This window comes from Typopeltis vanoorti, chromosome 14, assembly GCF_054136105.1.
Source record: "Typopeltis vanoorti isolate ZY-2024b chromosome 14, IOZ_Tvanoo_1.0, whole genome shotgun sequence".
NCBI lineage: Eukaryota > Metazoa > Arthropoda > Arachnida > Uropygi > Thelyphonidae > Typopeltis > Typopeltis vanoorti.
The window spans coordinates 77,019,265-77,042,061 of NC_143562.1; the positions used below are offsets into that span (position 1 = coordinate 77,019,265).

At 34.5% G+C, this 22,797-nt stretch overlaps 1 protein-coding gene across 5 annotated transcripts in view; it reads left to right on the forward strand.

Annotated features, from left to right (window-relative positions):
- Snup (snurportin-1) overlaps positions 1-22,797 on the forward strand; it is a 121,589-nt gene that overhangs the window by 67,956 nt on the left and 30,836 nt on the right. For all 5 annotated transcript variants that reach the window (XR_016549336.1, XM_090403562.1, XM_090403560.1 and 2 more), the window contains exons 7-8: positions 5,776-5,853; positions 22,358-22,444. Coding sequence is in view for 4 of the 5 variants with exons in the window: in XM_090403562.1 (XP_090259688.1) it covers positions 5,776-5,853; positions 22,358-22,444 (165 nt within the window). In the remaining variant the exon portion in view is untranslated. The remainder of the gene's footprint in view (positions 1-5,775; positions 5,854-22,357; positions 22,445-22,797) is intronic.

Sequence of the window (22,797 nt, forward strand, 5' to 3'; positions counted from 1 at the left end):
ATCATGTTTAATACCACTTTCCTTCATAATGTAATCCATATAGATAATGAATAACAGAGGGGGATAATGCACATCCTTGTCTCACCAGATTTAACACTAAACCATCTTCCTGTACTTCCTTCAATTCTAACTGCTGACTTACAACTCAAATAAAGACTAAATATTGCTTGATATAATGCCCCATTGACACCATATAACATTGACACCGTATTGAATAGCTTCTCTCTTGGCACCTTGTCATATGCCTTTTCCAAATCGACAAAACTTAAATACAGATTTTTATTATATTCCCATGATTTCTCGACTATTTGTCGTAAAGTGAAGATCTGATCCTGACAGCCTCTATTTGGCCTGAATACAGCTTTTCTTCCACAATTCTTCTCAACCGTTTCTCGAGTGTACTTGCATAGATCTTGTCAGGAACACTCAGTACGGAAATACCTCTGTAATTCTCACATTCAGTTTTATTTCCCTTTTTATATATGAGTACTAAGAGAGCTCTACTCCAATCATCGGGAATTCGTCCCTCGGTCCAGGCTTTCTGATCTATACAGTGCAGCCACTGTAAGACTTTTATACCACTATACTTCAGCATTTCTGGTCGAATACCACCAACTCCTGCTGCCTTTCCACATTTCAAGCCTTTGATGACTTTTTTCTACTTCAAATATCGATATGTATTCCTGACTGCATGCCATCAGTGTTTTTTACCACTGTGCTGTCATCACTGCTTGTTTCATTTAGCAGTTTTTCAAAGTAATTACTCCATACTTCAAGGATATCTTTTTCTCCCATTTTCATGTCACCTTTATCATCTCTAACTCCTTTTACAGCACTCTTTCCTCCATTCCTAAGCTTCTTCAACAACCTTCAGAATATTTTGCCACCTTCTTGATATTTATTTTCTATATTCTTGCCAAGTCCTCCCATGACTTTTGTTTAGCTAGTTTTACACAGTGTTTAGCATTCTTGCATTTGTCTCTGTATTCTTTAAGAGCACAAGCTGACTTATTTGCCAGGAACTTTAATATGCTTTTTTCTTTTCCTTTACTGCCTCTTTAACTTCCTGTGTCCACCATGGAGTTCTAGTTTTTCTATCCTTGCAGACAATTTCACCACATCCCTCTCTAGCTGAATCAATAAGGGCTTTCTTCAAGGCTTGCCAGTGAATCTCCAAGGTTTGATTCCTGTTCTCACTCTTTCATTTTTTCTTCAATAATCTTTGTGTATTTTAGTCTACAGTTCACATCTGAGAGCTGCTCAACTTTTATTCGCTTTAAAACTTTCATACATGCTATTCTTTTTAATACGAAATTCAATTTTATCCTGCTCAAGACTAAATAGTGATCATTTCCAATTTCAAATCCTCTGTACACTCTGGTGTCCTGCACCAGGTAGATAACATCACTATCAACAATAACATAGTCAATGAGACCTTTCTTATTTCTTGCCTCTTCTCTCCATGTGAATTTGTGCACATTTTTATGTTGGAACTGGTTAGTAATAACCAGTCCATATCCTGAGTAGAAATCCAACAGATATTTGCCATTATTATTAGCTTTGCTCTTTTCTCCAAATTTTCCCAAAATATTTTTTTATGTCTCACAGTGTCTGCTATTTAGATCCCCAACAAGGACCAACTTTTCCTTTTTCATTGTGTCAGTTGCTTTTTCTAAAGCCTCAAAAAATTCCTCCACTTCTACCTTAGTAGAACCTTCTGTGGGACCATAGGCACAAATAAGTCTCATTGTCCAGTTCCCCATTCTCATATTTGCCCACATTACTCTACTTGAGACTGACTGCCATTCAAGAAGATTAGCCTCGTTTTTTGTGTTGAATACTATGGCTACTCCTTCTTTTCCTTGATTGTCATTGCCTGAATATAACATTTTGTTTTTATTGCTCAGAAAGATCTCATCAGTTTTTGTCTTTTTTGTTTCAGTCATCCCTATAATGTCGATCTGGTACTTATCTAATTCCTCAGCTAGCTCCATTTCTTTGCCATTCAGGCTTCTTATGTTGATAGTACTGATCTTTAACTCTGGTGATGTTGAGTTGGGGTTTGTTTTCAGATTTGTTCCAGTAGCTAACTTTTCGCTGTTCGCCCTTGTTCCGTGGTGAAAACAACAGGGGCCTTGTTTAATCGGGCGATGCCCCAGCCAGCATGAAATTTTGTCATGTTGTACCATCATTTTTTATTTTTTATTTATTTATGTATTTTATGATATTTTATTTTATATAATATTTATTATATAATAAAATATTTTTTATTTATTTATTTATATATTTTATATATTTTTAAAATGAATAACGAAACCAATGAAAGAAAATCTAGAAAAGGAGCAAGCAAAGATTCAGATAAGACAGGAGTACTGTGCACCAAATATTAATGTTAAGATTAATTATGAAGAAAGCTCTATGTAAAAAAAAAATATATTCCTGTCTGCTTTGTTGACTTACAGAGTATGTTCTACAGTATACATAAGAAAGCGGCTTAAACTGTACTCAAATCTTATGGTGTGGACAGAAATCTGATATGTCTATTGCAACATATCAATAAAAATCCAGAGGCTTCTGTGAGAAATTGTAAAGTAACAGGTGGTTCCAGACAACAGGCACAAGAGAGGGAGACCCATTATCCTCAAGCATCGTTGTTGTGTTTTTGGAAAGAACAATGGATGTCATCAAGAAAATATAAGGAGAATTTCAATTCAAGGTATCAAAAATCAGTTGTTTAAGATTTTCAGATCACTTGATCATTATTGATGAAGAAGAATTAGAAAAAACAGTGCTGAAGTTAAAAAGGAAAGATGTGGATTGATAATGGGCATAAAAAAAAAAAAACTAAAACAATGAAAAATATATATAAATATTCAGAGAGAAGAGGATGAAAAAGCAAATAAAGGTCAATGGACATGTGCTGAATGATGTTGAGAACTTTAGATACTTACAGTGCAACATAATTCACTATTTAGACTGTAATAAAAGAGAACATCTCAGATAGCAAAAGTAAACCCTGTAAAAGTAAATCATTGAGATTTGCTATAAATATGAATATTGGCTTTTGAAAGAATATGTTACAAAAATATTCTATGATTTGGATGGGTGAAAAAAGGTAACAAATGAACTGTATAGGAAAGTAAACTGCAGAGAGAATCTAATGTAGAAAATACTTTGAAGGAAACTAATCTATCTATTTTATACATAAATACCTAACTGATTCTCTGACTAAATTGAATAGCTGTTGTATTAGATATGGTATGAAGGTCAGCAATAAAAAGACAAAGACAATGAAAATAGGCAGAATCATTGAAAATGTCAACTGTGTTGTGAATGGAGAACCTGTGGAACAAGTAAAACATTTGAGCTACTTAGGCACAATTTTTACTGAAGATGGTAAACTAAATATAGAAATAGACAACAGAATCAGCAAAGCTGGTATCGTGGGAAGTCAATTGAATAAATTCATATGGAATAAGAAAGAAATTAGTCAGAACACTAAATTAGCTGTATACAAGACTGTGTTCAAACCACTTTTAACTTATGGATCTGAGAGCTGGGTCAGAAGTAAAACACTTGACCAAAGACTAGAGACCGCAGATATGAGAGTCCTGAGAAAGATTAGAGGCGTGAACAGATGGCATCAATGGCAATATCATATTAAAAATGAGGATATTAGGAAATAACTTGACATTCTCAGCATCCAGGAATACGTTAGCAGAGCTAATCTTAGATGGTATGGTCCCTTAAATAGAATGGGAGAGGAAAGATTAGCAAAACAAGTGTTCTCTGCCAGGTTGGCAGGAAAACGACCCAGAGGAAGACCAAGATATAGGTGGATTGATACGGTACAAAGTGCCTTAGACGATAGAAATATAAGATCTGATAATGTTGGAGTCTTGACAAGTAACAGACTGATTTGGAGGAAAATTGTAGATAGGAAGTTAGTAATGATGTAATTTTTTCATGTAGTACTGTCATATCCTGTACACCCCTTGAGGGTACATTGCAGGAATTTGATGATGATGATACCTAACTGATAGAAACTAATCTATCAGTTAGGTATATCTGTGTAGTAGATATACCTAACTGACAATTCACTGCATTAATCTTGATCTTTGGTACAGTGGATGGTGTAAACCAAAGAGGATGGCCAAGATGAGTGGATAGATGTGAAGGTGTGGCGTGGAAATAGTTTGCAGGATTTTAGTCACCCAGCAGTGGAAAGGAAGAAATGGCAATGAATGGGGAAAAGAGCATTAGACCCATGCATTGACACTGATGATTATAAATTGGAAGAGTAAAAAAAAAAGAAATTGTTGCCCAACTTTTCAAAGACTAAGCTGGGTCCCCGTTGTCTCAAATAGGGTTGTCAGGACCTAATTTTTTTACTTAAAGATAAATAGTCTAGAAATCATAGCATTACATCTGGTCTTGATGTATTCTTCTATATTTGTTTTGTAGATCTGGTAAAGATAAGTCATAAGGCTCCAAGAGAAAAACCTTCTCAAAATGCTACAATTATGTATTGTAACTGGACATTTTACAGAAACTATTTAAAATGAAAGGGTGTACAGGAAGATAGCGTCATAAAAATGTGAATACTTGCATCTAAAATTTATACAGTAATACTGGAAAGAAAGGAAAGTAATTGTTTTACTAAACATGCAAAATGATAGCAAAAAACAGTTAAATTCAAGTTGCATGCATAGGAATTGAGTTCAAAATATCAGAACATTTTGGAGAATAACAAGACTGTAATAATATGTGAAAAATGAATGGAAGCCCAGATGTCTGTTGAAAAGGGAAATCAGTTCAAGACATTATGATAATTTCTTAAAGAATTGAAACATAATCAAGCATAATTATGTTTGATTATGTTTATAATCAAACATAATCTTTTAAAAGAATTACTTTTAAAAAGTAATTCTTTTTAAAAGAACTAATAATAGAAACTGAGATGAAATGATTTATTTCATGTTAAATTTTTTCCAGGTATCAATGGCATCCTCAGTTCAGAAATGGAATAAAGACACAAGTAAACAAAACTAAAGACTTATTGTGAACATGGTAGTAAAACATGAATAATGTAGAGCAGTACAGTCTAACCTGTGTTATGGTGCTAGCAATATTTAAAACATTTAAAAAAAATTAACACAACTTGTCTCACTTAATATTTGTTTTATTTTATTCCATTATTGGACCATGTTGCTGTACATTATTCATGTTTTACCACCACATTTGCAGTAATTTTCTGTTATGTATGCTTGTACCTTTTGTTCTATAAATCATTTCACTTAAATTTACCATTCTTAATTCTTTTTAACAGTTCAGTGCCTGATATGTATGTATTTGAGTTCGCATTGCAATAAATGTTACTAACACTTTTGTCAAAAAAAGTAAATATGGAGTGTCTGTGTGTCACTCCCTGTGTTATTGTCATGTAGGAACCATGGGAATGGTTTGCTGCAGTAAATTTCCTTTGGTGAAGAATTGTGCATGTGGAGTTTTGGTCAGGATTTTGTTTTTAAATCAGCATTATAAATAAAAATTGTTTGCCATAATGAGTCATCTGTAACTTTAAACATTTTTTCTTTTGCTGTAGTTTAACTCTTGCAGTTGTAAATAATAGATGTGATTAAATTCAAGTTAATTTGTCTCTTTAAATTTTAATCTTAAATACTAGGGATGACCTTATTCAGAATGCAATATAAATCTTATGTCCTGAAAAAATGTAAAATAAAATATTTAACAAGTCCATTAATATGCTTTCAGACAGAATTCAGATTCTACTGGCTACACTCAAAATTTAATGAAGTACCAAAAGTTAAAGAAAAATCGAATTTAAATCCTGTAAGTTTTTTTGTTTTTTCTATAAATAATTTGAGAAATATAGGCATGAAGTATGTATTGCATATCGTTTTATCTCGAGATTATCATAATATTGATTTGCATATAAACTACCCCAGTATACATAGTACCATAATAGTTGCTCTTGAAAGCTGAAGAAAATTTTATTTTAAGTTAAAGGAGGTGCAGCCCACTGTTTGGTAGATATACCTAACTGACAATTCACTACATTAATATGTTGTTTTGGTATTATCGTTGTATGCTACCAATGCCGGGTATGCATGCGAGGGCATAAAATTGAGTATGAGATTAATGTTTATATTTGTCATTAGTAAGCATAATCATGAGATGAAAATATTGCACTGACTATTCTTGTAATTGAACATACTCCATTACTAAAGTGGAATGTAATATTTTTTGCCTGTTGTTTTTGCCAGGGAACTAGGGTGAACACCAAAAAGTCAGCTACTGAAACACATCCTAACTCAACATCATCAGAGCTCAAGATCGGTACTATCAACATAACCTGAACAGCAAAGAAATTTAACTAGCAAAAGAATTGGATAAGTACCAGATCAACATAATAGGAATGAATGAAACAAAAAAGACAAAAACCTATGAGATCTTTCTAAGCAATAAATACAAAATGTTATATTCAGGCAATAATAATTGGGTTGTGGGGTGGGGGGGAGTAGCTATAGTATTCAACACTAAATATGAGGCTAATCTTGAATGACAGGCAATATCAAGTAGAGTGATGTGGACAAATATCAGAATGGGAACTGGACAATGAGACTTATTTGTACCTATGGTCCCATGGAATGTTCTACTAGGGTAGAAGTGGAGGAATTTTTTGAGGCTTTAAAGAAAGTAACTGACACAATGAAAAATGATAAGTTGTCCTTGTTGGGGATCTAAATAGTGGAGTAGGAAATGTTTTGGGAAAATTTGGAGAAAAGAGCAAAGCTAATAATAATGGCATATGCCTGTTGGATTTCTGTTCAGGACATGGACTTGTTATCACTAACACAAATGTACTAACATAAAAATGTGCACAAATTCACATGGAGAGAAGAGGCAAGGAATAAGAAAAGTCTCACTGACAGTAATGTTTTCTCACTGGTACAGGACTCTATAGTATACAGAGAATTTGAAATTGGAAGTGATCACTATTTAGTCATTAGTAGGATAAAATTGCAAGCAAAATTTTATAGAAGATCATGCTAAATGGGATTGAGGCAGAGATGCCTGAGGAACAAGCAGGTTTTATGAAAGGTAAAGGTGCCAGAGATCAGATCCTTTGTCTTAGACAGATCATAGAAAAATATAAAGAATTCAGACTCCCTCTGGTAATGTGTTTCTTAGACTACTCTAAAGCTTTTGACTGTGTTGAGCATATGAAACTGTGGGAAGTAATGAAAATGATGTGTTTTCCTCAACACACTATCAAGTTGATAGCCAACTTGTATACGGAGCAAGAAGCCATGGTAAGAACAGCTGTTGGATTGACTGACTGGCTTCAAGTTGGAAAAGGAGTTAGGCAAGGATGTTTACTTTCTCCTCACTTGTTTAGTATATATGCAGAGGACATCATGTGTGAAGCATTGGATGAGCTCAGGACAGGAATTAGGATAGGAGGTAGATTGATCAGCAATCTGAGGTATGCTGATGATACAGTAACTGGTAATTAGTTTACGGAATTAACAACGCATATAAAGTATATTAATTAAAGGTAACTTTAATGAATAACTTCTATATTTCAGCAACGTCACATTGCCATCTTCAGGAACATAAAGATATGGTATGTGCACGCAGGCACTAACAAAAGCAAATGAGGAAGAAAGCAAGAAACTAATATTGTTCCTAAAGTCCTAATGGCCCTCTGGTGGGCTAATTTGGTTGTCTTGGCAGTTGGGCTGAAGTTCTCATAATGTAAGTCTCCCAAATTTGGGGTAGTTTCATGCACCCAAATTTGTTGAGGTTAGGAACGTTTTTTAGAGCTGCTGATGATTCCTTGAATAATCTTTCGTATTTAAACTGATACGATACAGTATTCCTTTGTAATGACATGGAAGAACTAGTACTAATTCTTGACAAAGTTAACAAGATCAGTAATAACAGAGGACTTCAGCTCAATCCTAGCAAGACAAATATTATGGTTCTCAAAGGAAATACAAACAGAGATACTCTTGAGAAACAGGTGTACCTTAATGGAGAAAGAATTGAGGAAGTCAGCAAGATTGAGTGAGTACCTTGGATTCATTATTAATGTGAAGAATTGCTGTTCAGAAAAAGGTTAAGAATGGCTAAAACAATATTCAGAGACCTGTCTAAAATCTGAAAGGATGGATCTGTCTCCATGGGAACAAAGTTGAGGATTTTGGATGCAGCTGCTTTTCCAACAGCAACTTATGGATGTGAGACCTGGAACCTGAAGAAGTCAGATAAGAAACGGATATCTGCTTTTGAGATGTGTTACAGAAAGCTGTTGAAGATATAATATACTGAAAGGCATACAAATGAATGGGTGTTAGAAAAGATCAGTAGAACTTTAAGGCTCCTTAAGGATATTGACAGAAGAAAGTTAAAATATTTTGGACACATGGAAAGGATGGAAGGGGGACTTCTCAGAACAGTAATAGAAGGTATAGTTCCTGGAAAAAGAGGAAGGGGTAGACCATCAATGAGATGGATGGATGGTGTGTGTGGAGTAACTGATCTTCAGAGAGTTGAGGCCACCAAGTGAGGCCTAGAGTGGCACAAAACCGAGCATCGGAGTGCCTGTACGGCATCTTTAGATGCCGAGTGAACATAGAGAGAGGATAAAATTGAATTTCATATTAAAAAGAATAACATAAGAAAGTTTTAAAATGAATAAAAGTCGAGCACTTCTCAGATGTGAACTGTAGACTAAAATACACAAACATTATTCATGAAAATTAAAGATTTTGAGAACAGAAACTAAACCTTGGAGATTCAATGGCAAGCCCTGAAGAAAACATTGATTTAGCCAGAGAGGCATTTGGTGAGGTTGTCTGAAAGGTTACAAAAATCAGAACTCCATGGTGGACACAAGAAGTTAAAGAGGCAGTGAAGGAAGAGAAGAAAGCATATTGAAAGTTCCTGGAGAATATGTCAGCTTGTGCTCTAAGAGAATACAGAGACAAATGTAAGAAAGCTAAACACTGTGTAAAACTAATTAAACAAAAGTCATTGAAAAATTGGTAAAAACGTGGAAAATAAATAGCGGGACGGTTGCAAAATATTCTGGAGGCTGTTTAAAAAAAAGCTCAGAGATGGGGGAAAGAGCGCTGTGAAAAGAATTAGGGATGACATGAAAACTGGAGAAAAAAGATATCCTTGTTGTATGAGGTAATTACTTTGAAAAATTGCTAAATGAAACAATCAGTGACATCACAGTTGTAAAAAAACTGACCAAGCATGCAATTAGAAATACATATCCATACTTGAAGTAAAAAAAGCCACTAAAAGCCTGAAATATGGAAAAGCAGCTGGAGTAGATGATATTCAACCAAAAATGCTCAAGTACAAAGGTATAAGTCTTGCAATGTTTGCACTGCATAGTTAAGAAGGCCTGGACAAAGGGACGAATTCCTGATGATTGGAGTGGAGCTCTCATAGTTCCCATATATAAGAACGGAAATTAAATTGAATTGAGAATTACAGAGGTATTTCCCTACTGAGTGTTGCTGGTAAGATTTATGCAAGTGTATTTGAGAAATGGTTCAGAAGGATTGTGGTAGAGAAGCTTGGTGAAGAATAAGGTGGATTCAGACCAAATAGAGGCTGTCAGGTTCAGATTTTCGCTTTAAGACATAGGTGAATCATCTTGGTAGTATAACAAAGATTTGTATTTAAGTTTTGTTGATCTGGAAAAGGCAATATGACAAGGTGTCAACTGAAAAGCTCTTCAAAATGCTACAGTTATACGGTGTTAACTTCATTGCTTGATGGGACATTATATCGAGCAATACATAGTCTCTATTTAAACTGCAAGTCAGCAGTTAGAATTGACAGAGATATAGGAAGATGGTTTGATGTAAAATCAGGTGTGTGACAAGGCTGCACATTATCCCCTCTTTCATTATTATTCATTATCTATATGGATCACATTGTGAAGGAAAGTGGTATTAGGTTTGATATCAAAATTGGAGATGTTAATGTCAGCTCTTTACTTTATGCAGATGATGCTATACTTTTAAATAAATCCGCTACAAGTCTGCAAGATTCCCTGACTAAATGGAATTACTGTTGTAATAGATATGCTGTTGAAGGTCAGCAATAACAAGACAAAGAAAATTAAACTAGGCAGAAAGCATTGAAAATATCAACTCCATTATGAATGGAGAACCTATAGAACAAGTAAAACATTTCAGCTACTTAGACACGATTTTTAGTGAAGATGGTAAATTAAATATGGAAATAAATGACAGAATCAACATATGAAGTCAACTGAATAAATTTATATGAAATAAGAGAGAAATTAGTCGAAACACTAAATTAACTGAATACAAAACAGTGTTCAAACCAATTTAAACTTATTGATCTGAGAGCTGGGTTAGAAATAAAACACTTGACCACTGACTAGAGATTACAGATATGAGAGTCCTGAGAAAAATTAGGGGCATGAACAGATGGCATCAATGGCAATATCATATTAAAAATGGGAATGTTAGGAAAGAACTTGAAATAGCATCCAGGAATGTGTTAGCGAGCTAATCTCAGGTGTTAGTGATCATACCACCAGAGATGAGCACTTCTCATTCATTCCTGAATGCCAACAATGTTGAGTTCTTTCTCTCCCAGGATGGGAGTGAAAAGATCAGCAAAACGAGTGTTCTCTGCCAGGTTGGGAGGAAAAAGAACCAGAGGAAGACCAAGACATAGGTGGATTGATACAGTAAAAAGTGCCTTAGAAGACAGAAATATAAGATCTGATAATGTTTGAGTTTTGACAAATAATAGGTTGATTTGGAGGAAAATTGTTGATAGGAAGTTAGTAATGATATAAGTTTCTCATGTAATCATAATATTCTATACACTCCTTGAGGATCCATGTCAGGAATTTGATAATGATGAGATCTGAGAGCTGGATTAGAAGAAAAACATCATCATCATCAAATTCCTGCCATGTACCCTCAAGGGGTGTACAGGATATGATAGTACTACATGAAAAAAATTACATCATTACTAACTTCCTATCTACAATTCTCCTCCAAATCAGTCTGTTACTTGTCAAGACTCCAACATTATCAGATCTTATATTTCTGTCGTCTAAGGCACTTTGTACCGTATCAATCCACCTATATTTTGGTCTTCCTCTGGGTCATTTTGCTGCCAACTTGATGACTTTCTTCGCCCATTCTGTTTAGGTGACCATACCACCTGAGATTAGCTCTGCTAACGCATTCCTGGATGCTGACAATGTCAAGTTCTTTCCTAATATCCTCGTTTTTAATATGATATTGCCATTGATGCCATCTGTTCACCCCTATAATCTTTCTCAGGACTCTCATATCTGCGGTCTCTAGTCTTTGGTAAAGTGTTTTACTTCTGACCCAGCTCTCAGATCCATAAGTTAAAACTGGTTTGAACACTGTCTTGTATACAGCTAATTTAGTGTTCTGACTAATTCTCTCTTATTCCATATGAATTTATTCAATTGACTTCCCACCATACCAGCTTTGCTGATTCTGTTGTCTATTTCTATATTTAATTTACCTTCTTCACTAAAAATCGTGCCTAAGTAGCTGAAATGTTTTACTTGTAACACAGGTTCTCTATTCACAACACAGTTGACATTTTCAATGATTCTGCCTATTTTCATTGTCTTTGTCTTTTTATTGCTGACCTTCATACCATATCTATTACACCAGCTATTCAATTTAGCCACAGAATCTTGCAGACTTGTAGCGGATTTATTTAGAAGTATAACATCATCCGCATAAAGCAAAGAGCTGACATTAACATCTCCAATTTTGATATCATGTTTAATACCACTTTCCTTCATAATGTGATCCATATAGATAATGAATAACAGAGGGGATAATGCACATCCTTGTCTCACACCAGATTTAATATTGAACCATCTTCCTATACTTCCTTCAATTCTAACTGCTGACTTACAACTCAAATAAAGACTAAGTATTGCTTGATATAATGCCCCATTGACACCATATAACTGTAGCGTATTGAATAGCTTCTCTCTTGGCACCTTGTCATATGCCTTTTCCAAATCGACAAAACTTAAATACAGATCTTTGTTATATTCCCATGATTTCTCGACTATTTGTCGTAAAGTGAAGATCTGATCCTGACAACCTCTATTTGGCCTGAATCCAACTTGTTCTTCACCAAGCTTTTCTTCCACAATTCATAGGTCTTGCCAGGAACACCCAGTAGGGAAATACCTCTGTAATTCTCACATTCAGTTGTATTTCACTTTTTATATATGGGTACTATGAGAGCTCTACTCCAATCATTCGAAATTCGTCCCTCTGTCCAGGCTTTCTGAACTATACAGTGCAGCCACTGTAAGGCTCTTATACCACCATACTTCAGCATTTCTGGTCGAATATCATCTACTCCTGCTGCCTTTCCACATTTCAAGCCTTTGCTGGCTTTTTCTATTTCAAGTATGGATATGTATTCCTGTCTGCATGCCTGGTCAATGTTTTTTCCACTGTGCTGTCATCACTGCTTGTTTCATTTAGCAGTTTTTCAAAGTAATTACTCCATACTTCAAGGATACCTTTTTCTCCCGTTTTTCATGTCACCTTTATCATCTCTAACTCCTTTTACAGCACTCTTTCCTCATTCCTAAGCTTCTTCAACAACCTTCAGAATATTTTGCCACCTTCTTGATATTTATTTTCTATATTCTTGCCGAAGTCCTCCCATGACTTTTGTTTAGCTAATTTTACACAATGTTTAGCTTTCTTACATTTGTCTCTGTATTCTTTAAGAGCACAAGCTGACTTATTTGATAGAAACTTTTGATATGCTTTCTTCTTTTCCTTCACTGTCTTTTTAACTTCCTGTGTCCACCAGGGAGTTCTAATATTTTTATCCTTGCAGAAAACCTTACCACATGCCTCTCTGGCAGAATCAATCAATGTTTTCTTCAGAGTTTGCCAGTGAATCTCCAAGGTTTGATTCCTGTTCTCAAACTCTTTCATTTTTTCTTCAATAATCTTTTTTGTATTTTAGCCTGCAGTTCACATCTGAGAGCTGCTCAACTTTTATTCACTTTAAAACTTTTTTACATGTTATTCTTTTCAATACGAAATTCAATTTTATCCTGCTCAAGACTAATTAGTGATCACTTCCAATTTCAAATCCTCTGTACACTCTGGTGTCCTGCACCAGTGAGAAAACATCACTATCAACAATAACATAGTCAATGAGACTTTTCTTATTCCTTGCCTCTTCTCTCCATGTGAATTTGTGCACATTTTTATGTTGTAACATGGTGTTAGTAATAACCAGTCCATGTCCTGAGCAGAAATCCAACAGATATTTGCCATTATTATTAGCTTTGCTCTTTTCTCCAAATTTTCCCAAAATATTTTTGTATGTGTCACAATCATTTCCTACTCTGCTATTTACATCCCCAACAAGTACCAACTTTTCCTTTTTCGTTGTATCTGTTGCTTTCTCTAGAGCCTTAAAAAATTCCTCCACTTCTGCCTTAGTAGAACCTTCTGTGGGACCATAGGTATAAATAAGTCTCATTGTCCAGTTCCCCATTCAAGAAGATTAGCCTCGTATTTTGTGTTGAATACTATGGCTACTCCTTCTTTTCTTTGATTATCATTGCCTGAATATAACATTTTGTTTTTATTGCTCAGAAAGATCTCATCAGTTTTTGTCTTCTTTGTTTCAGTCACCCCTATAATGTCGATCTGGTACTTATCTAATTCTTCAGCTAGTTCCATTTCTTGGCCATTCAGGCTTCTTATGTTGATAGTACTGATCTTTAACTCTGGTGATGTTGAGTTGGGGTTTGTTTTCAGATTTTTTGATCAAATGTTTTTCTTCTGAAATCTGAAGAAAAACATTGATCAAAAAATAGAAACCACAAATATGAGCGTTCTGGGGATAATTAGCGGTGAACAGATGTCAATAATGACAGGAGTATATTAAAAATGAAGAGATGGAAAGGAACTAGACATAGTATTCAGGAATGCTAACAATATTAATGAGTAGAGCTAATCTCAGAGGAAAAATAGTGGAAGGGAAAGGTTGGCAAAGATATGGAAGAATGACCGAAAATGAACAAGAGAAAACTAATGTCTAGGTGGATTCATGCAGTGAGAAGAACCTTAGAGACAGAAATATGACAATGTGTCAGAGTTCTGACAGATAACAAGCGAATTTGGAGGCCAGTTGTCTTTAGAAAGTTAGTAATAATGTGAACTTTAATGTAGTACCATCATGTTAACCTGTACATCCATTGATGGTACATATCAGGAAATTGATGACAATCTATGACACTCCCTTCCTTATGCTAAGAGAAAAATATTATGCATATACTAAACTGTTATTTGTAGTGTTTTCTTTTTACACGAAATATAAAAAAAAAAAGAATTAAAGGAATTGTGTACATTTTTCTCTCCTTGTGGCCAATGAGATAACTTCTCCAAAATTAGATGCAATTGAATCATATTTGCATGGATCTTTGAATCATTCCAGATGTTTTTGAAATGATTAATAATTGCACAGCTGTTACAGCTTACAAGTGAGGTAACTGCATTGCTTGATGAGAAAGTCAGAAAATGACATCTCGTTTCTTCCTTATCATTCATATATATTATAGAAGAAATCTGTGGAGGGGGGGCAGAAAGGCATCATAGTTTATCAATGAGGTTTTGAAATTGGAAAGAGTCCATATAAATTCCAGAAAAAAAATAAACACAGGGCATTTGGTTATGATATGGTTAATGGTTTGGGCTAAATTTCCACAATTGCAGTGTGGCCAATCAGTTTTTTTCCATTTGTGGAGCATCTATTTGCATCTCCCAGAAGGAACAGTGTTATGGTGTTAAACCACACTTGGGAACAGTTTTCTGCTGTTGGATACACCTATGCCAAGCTGCTGTGCATAATTATTTCAAGGGGAGGTATGATAGTTATTGTATTGATACACTGGTATCCAAAACCTAAGGACAAACACTATTTCTGAAGATTGCAACTACAAAAAATCATATAACTACAAATTCAGACAAATCAGCTTGTGGCAATTTGTATAACTGACGATTTGAGTAGGAAGCAGGTGCACACTCAAATTTTCAAATGACACTTAAAGAGGGTCATTTAGTAGCAGTCAGGATAACAAAAGGCTATGCTAGGCAAATTGCATTTGAAGGAAGCTCTTTTCATGAAGGAATAACATTGCAAACTTGGATGTCTTGTAATGTCACAAAGACATCACTAGATCATTTCTCGCACAAAAGTATTACTGGAAAGCTTGAAGGCTGCAGAATTACTGATATTGCCAGAGAGTTTAAAATCTCACATAGTGTTGTATCCAGGCTGTGGGCAGTATTTCAGACCAATGGAATGTGTTCCAGATGTTTTCTAAGAGATCGTCATCACTCTACCACATAGCATGAAGACAAATTTTTGATTATAACAGCGAAACATAATTGATGCACCACAGCAGGTCAGCTTGCAAGCAGCTCCATTCAAGAACATGTACACAGATATCTCAAAAAACTGTGGCAAGACATCGGTAATGTGTAGGCCTGTAGTCTGTGTCCCTTTATCCATAGCTCATCGTGGTAAGACATCTGTGATGTGTAGGCCTGTAGTCTGTGTCCCTTTATCCATAGCTCATCGTGGTAAGACATCTGTGATGTGTAGGCCTGTAGTCTGTGTCCCTTTATCCATAGCTCATCGTAGAGCACATTTTCAGTGGTGTTGTATCCATAAAAATTGGACATTGACAATGGACTAATGTACTCTTTATAGATGAGATTTGTTTTAATCTTTCCTCCAATTCTAGACGATACTTGATCTGGCATGAAAGTGGTACTGCTTACCATCATGAGAATGTTCTTGAAAGGGATAGATATGGCAATGCTGAGGTCATGGTGTGGGAGGCATTATGATTAATGGATGCACCAAGCTGCAAGTGCTGTAAAAAGGGACTATGACTGGTGAATGATGTTATAATGAAGTTCTTCAACGTCATGTTCGATTGTTCCATGATGCTGTAGGCAAAGAATTCATTTATGACAATGCCACATCACATCGTATACAAGCAGTGAAGATACTTCTGGAAACCGAGGATATTAATCAAATCAAGTGGCCAGCATGCTCCTCATCTCAGTTCCATAGAACACTTTTAAGATGCAATAGAGAGACACATTGCTGCTCGAAATTCCCTCCAGAAAAGAAGTAAGACCTTATCCTTGCTCTGAAGAAGAGTGGGCCAGTTTGCCTCAAGAACTCCTGAATCACTTGGTGCTAAGCATGGTATGATGTTGTGGGAGCTGCATCACAGTTCAGGGTGGATATTTTCAATACTGAAATGTCTCTCTGCATAGTTTTCTGTAAGCACTGTACATTAATTCCATAACTACGTCCTTAGCAAATTTGTAAATTTTGACAAAAATGTATTGCAGTTTAATTTGTATGAAATTATAACACATTTTTTGTGTAATATAATTTATTAGTATGCTGGCAATAAATCTGTCCACATTTGGCTGTACAGTGGTATCTTGCTGATCTGAACTAATAAACCGTGCTCATTCGGATTAGCGAAATTTCACCCAAGAGACAACAGTAACTGCCTTTAAGACAAAAATAATCAGATTCTAATGGTACATAAATTTAATTCAGTAAATAAATGAAGTAACTGACAGAAAAAAAGATTACTGTACTGTAATGTAAAACTTAAAAAATAATACAGCATACAAGTTTATTTTAGTGAAAAAATTAGTTTGTATGTACTTGTATTATGGAGATTCTGATTTAATAAAATTGCATAGTTCAGTACATAACTTAATTTGCATAAAAAAAAATATCACTTCCTTGTACACAACACAAAAAAAGTTTCACAAAATAACACCCCAAAAAAGTTTCTTTTATTTCGTTGTGGAAAAGTCACTGATTTTCTTTTGCTTATTGGAAGCAAAAGAAAATTGGTGACTCTCGGGGCTGCATTAGCAATAAATTTTTTTTGGAATGGCGTATCATTCTGCTTATCCCATTTTTTCCCCTGATATTGATAGATATGGAATACCATGGCATGTCTTAAATTTTTCTAGCCAACCATCACTTGCTTTGAATTTCTGATCTGGATAAATTTGCGAATGGAAATGCTTAGCTTTCTGCTTTAAAATGTCTCTGGAGATGGGCATATGACGACTTCTTTCTTAAAGAAACCACATGTAAACAGCAGAAATTAGAATCAAGTAAAGAAAAATCACTTGTTTTCAGAGTTTGTCTCTTAAGGACCAAGCAAGGCTTGGTCCTTCTGTAGTTGAAACATAAGTTAAAATCCTGTCTTTTTTTTTTTTATGTCACTGATTGTAGATTTGCTGACATTGTATTCAGTAGCAAGTTAGCCGCTTCACCCTTTTCTAGACGCTGAATTATTTTAGACTTATCCGACAAGACTTGGAGCCATTTTAATGAAATAAAATTCAGTGTTAAAAAGAGTAAAATAAAAAACGACGTTAATGAAAAACTGGAAACTAACACAATCGATAATCATTCACTGAAAACTTACAAAAACACAAAACAATAAACGACAACTCCGACAACGTTTCATTTCAATAACCAAAGAAAAACTGAGCGTTATATATAACTAGGCTTTAAGCTACATCATCGTTGCTGAAGGGAACAAACATTATTAGTAGTGACTAATCGTTCATTAACAACAGCGGTGATTCATGCCAACAATACAGTACATACTGTACAGTATAAAAAAAGTAAATGTGAACACATAATAAATCAAAATAGGCCTACAGTACAGTATAACTGAACATTATGAAAAAATACTGTACTGTAATAATAATAAAAAATAGTAATAGTTAAAATAATAATTATTTAATAAAAAATAATAGTACACAAAATAATAATACGTAATAAAACTTTTTCTTTCAAACCGCAGTTCGAATTACTGGAGGGTTCGGACTAAAGAGGTTCGGATTAGCGAGATATCAGTATACTTCAATTTTTTTCATATACAGGTAAAAATGTAATTTGTCCTTAGCTTTGGATATCACTGTAATTTTGTATTCCACAATGAGTCTCTTAGGGCTCCATGGAAGTGTGCATGCAGTAATAATATACTGATGTCTGCCTGATGAAGAGTCCATTAATAATTGAAAAGTCCATTAGTGTGTTCTCTGCACCTTGAAAGGAAGTGCCTTGAATTGCAATTGCAGTGTCATCTGCATACATAAATGACATAAATCTGACATATTTTAAATATGTGAGATGTTGGTGGGGTGGCAGGTGTAGAGACTGAAAAGCAATGGCTTGAGATCATCATTAAAGTCAAGTCAATGGACTTGACTTTTAAGGTTAGCAATTTTAAGGTTGACCTCACTCTGGAATTTCAGAATTAGACCCTCTTGCCAAACCGTGTCATGAGTTGCTGAAAGATCCACTAAAACAGAAGTTGTCTTCAGGCATCAATCAAAACCATTTTCAATATTGTGGCCAAGGCCAACACCTGATCACAGTGGCTTCTGTTAGGCAAAAATCTAGCCTGTTCTATCCTGTAGACAATTGGAGAAATCCTATTGTACAGCAATCTTTCAAGAAACTCTAAGCAGATACTTAAGAAAGCAATGTGTCAATAACTTGAAGCAAATGGTGGGTCTTTCCCAGGTTTTGATATAGCTATATTTTTTTCTCTCTTAAAGGGTTTTGGCAGTATTTCTTTCTCTAAGATGTCATTATACATATATTAGTCAGCCATGTAATAATATTTGCACCCAGTTCATGAATTCTGGATAGATGCCATCTATCCAGGCCAGCTGCTTTCCTAATTTTCAGAGATTCAATAGCCTGTACAAGTTCTTGAGATGTGAGATGTGGATTTCAACTTTGCCTTCATCTTCTTTGCACTGCATTTGTCACGTGGATAAATTGTTAGGGTGATGTATTTTTTTAAAGCTTTAGTGCTGCAGTGTGAAGCTGGTGTTATTGAAGGCCTTAATCCATTTCTTTCCTGGGCTTTTCAAGAGTGCAATAATTTGGAAGTTTTGGAGTTATTCCGTCGAAAGATGTATTATTTTCGATAACCACTTGAAACTGTCCTCTTGGCAGCTCCATAACTGCAGTGGATTTCTCATAATTGTTACTGGGTTTGATCCACTTCAAGTTGGAGGCATTCGGCTTCACAAAAGTCCGCACTCAGCTTTATGAAATTCCATCTAGGTTTGGCAACAGACTTAGTAATAGAATATAAATTCCTGTTATCTACATGTGAGGACAACAGTGACTATTTGGGAAGCCATGGAGAGTTGCCTGTAATCAAAAATGGTAAAGCAAATATCAGGATTGTGTCCTCTTTTCTGTCAAGGCAAGTGGAAACTTTGGTTGTTTTTGGCATCAAGAACTAAATATAGGTTCTGACTTTCCATCCACTTAACCAGCATGTCTCCATTAAGGTTATCTTAATATCCCCATAAAGAATGATGACTGTTGACATCACCAAAAATGTTAATGATGCTGAGGAAGAACAAGATTTTGCCAGATGGCACTGGAAGGTTGATATACATTTGTGATAGTTAATCCACAGATCCCTGCAGAGGTACTGAATATGTCTGCACTGGTAAACAGTATAATTAGTGATGTTGTTCTTAATGTAAGTGGCTGTTTCATATTTAGGGTGATTTAATGTTCAGAATAGATAAATACATCCAGGAATTTTTCCCTTTGGAAAGAAGTTAATCATCTGCTGTATGAGTCTCTTAGAGCAGTGCTTCCCAAACTTCTGGATGTCAAGGCTCCCTTTGCAAAAATTAAAATATTTCACGGCCCCCCTCGAAAAAAAATCGTAATAGAGAGAGATATTATTATAATATTTATTGTATTTATATTCAATACAAAACATACACAGCAAATATTGCAAAAATCAAATGCATATATTACGTTTTTTGCCTCTTACCGTTTGGTTCTGAAGACGATGCGGGCTGTTCTGGTAAAATATGAAATACTGTCCTTTTTTTTTTGAGTCTGTTTCTGCTTCTTCTGATTGTTTGTGGGATTTTTTTTTTTTTTTTATCAGCTCCTTATCCATCTCAGGGTTAAATTTTTTAACGTAGAATAGATCAAATAATATCACCACTTACCGATACTGGCACACCACAGACTGATAATATGAAATTAGTGAATATTACCTGAATAAGGGAATCCCCGGACCAGGAACATTTTTCTCTTTTGTGACTTTTCTCCCTTTATGGTAATTAAGCCTAACACGAAACAGACAGCAAAGGCAAGTTATTAAAACGTATTATAAGGTTATTAAAACATATGATTGGTGCGGTATTAACAAAAGATCGTGCAACCGAAAGATAAAAGCATAGCTGACAATTGAATTGAAATGCTAATTCTCTTCAACCGAATTCCATATGTGAAACTGCCATAACATTCATTATATATATATATATATATATATATATATATATTACTTAGTTTTAACACTTTTACGAATTTTAACAAGAATTTTATTGCTGCCTTGGGAAATCGAACTCGCACACATATAATTAATAACAATAGTTTTTAGTTAGATACTGCATTTGCCCATGCAGCATATGGTTTTGTTTCAGTCTGTACAGCATAGTTTCTGTATGAGGGGACATGTGATTCATTAATTAGTGTTTTTCTCCCAGTTGTCTCTAATTGCACTATTTGTTGAGAAATATATTACACAGACTCCTCATACCTTATTCACTGGCATAATAAAAGTACTTCTTTTTATTGCCGCTGCAGTATAGTGGCTGTTAGGAGGGTGTGTTGTTTACCACTGCAAGCGAGTCTCCCCACATGAACTTGTTTAAGCTTTTTTTCATGTGTGAAGTATATGCAAAACTTTTATTGGTAACAGAAAACTAGCTCGGATGACAGTGATAATATAAAACGAGTTTTGATATGTATATAAAGTCAATATCAACAGTCCCTGATTACGAACACGTGATGAAAGGGACAGGAAGATTTGGAGCTTCCCTGGAGAGCATTCAAAGTAAATACAATTAACCACTGCTTTGAAATGAAACATATGAATAAGCAATATTTACTGATATTCATTAAGCGCCGAAATACTCATGAAGCAAAGTTTGTGAACCAACACCAATGTATGATTTTTTCCATTAAAATATAAAAAATAAAAAAGAAATAATAAATAATAAAAGTTAAATATGTTTCTTTTAAAATAAAAAAAATCTACTTAGTCTTAAAACATTTTAAATTTGTTTTCATTATTTCATGGCCCCCCTCAACAAAACCTATGGCCCCCAAGGGGGCCGTGGCCCACAGTTTGAGAAGCGCTGTCTTAGAGTACAACACGAATTTGGCAGTAATTTAAAATTCTTGTTTGGTAGTCACATTTGGATCTGGAAATGCCATTTGTGTTGAGTTGATATTTCTTTATTAGTGGCAGCTTCTGATATATATTAAAAATATCAGAAGAAAAGATTAATTAATCATCAATATCCTTAATTAGCCCTGTGTAAACAGGGCTAATTAAGGATATCATATGGCAAAAGATTAGCCAAAACAAGTATTCGCTTCATTTCAAGAATAATTTGGAAGAAAATTTTAATAGAAAGTTCTTAATATAAATTTAATTTATACTATCATAGCATTCTCCACACCCCTTTGAAGGTGCATATCAGGAAAAAAAAAATTACATTTAAGAATAATTTAATCTGATGCTCTTCAAAAAAATGTACTGTGCACAGTATACTAATATTTCACTGCTTCCCTTTTAAATTGACTTTGCCATTTTTATGTTTCAGTATTGGAATACTGTGAGTCTTATGGAATATCTTTATAAAGAAACCTGTGAAACATTACTATATATATATATATATATATATATATATATATATATTGCGGTTTTTTTTCTTCCCATTTAATCAATGTTGATAATTTTAGTTGTGTTGTTACATTAGCTACTAGTTGTACTAGTTTTTTTTTTTTTTAGAATTTTCTGTTATTATTTAAATTGTTAATGCTAATCTGTTTTTTTATACTGAAGATGCTTATGTCACATAGGCAAAAATTCTACAAGGAAGTAGGTTTTAATGTGAGTTTTTTACCATTTTATGTGGATGGTGTTTGGTACCAGTACCTCTTTTAGAAGAAAATGAACAGATTTTTAATGCATCTCTATAATATTTATCTTGTTTGTCAACGTGATTGGATGTATTTTTTTATCTTACAGACTAAGGTTGAATCTAATTTTTTGTTGACAGAATAGAAATCCAGTATTATGATGTTGCAGAATAATTTTTATTTACAGTTTAAGTTCCTACCATTACCATCATATTCATCAGATGCCTTCATTATTCACAAGATTATGTGGTCACCCCTACCATTTCCTACAAAGGTAAGTAGATTAGTAGCGCTATGTTTTATGCAAATAAATTTGAATTTATACGTATGTAGATGGGAGTATTTTTCAATTAAGAAAATTTATTGGCTGGGATAAAAATCTTATCACATTTCTTGCAAGAGTGTACTGAAAAGTTGTGATAATCACCATGAACGAATTGAAGTGGAACCACATAACTTACACATTATTCTACATATTCCCCACAAAGTGTTATTACACTTGTTACAACACTGCTGCAACCTTGCAATCCTCTGAGAAAAAAGTTTCCCTTGTTGCACAAACCAGTCCTCAGCTACAGATATGACTTCATCTGTGGCAATTTTTTTTTCCTTTGAAGTATTTCTTTA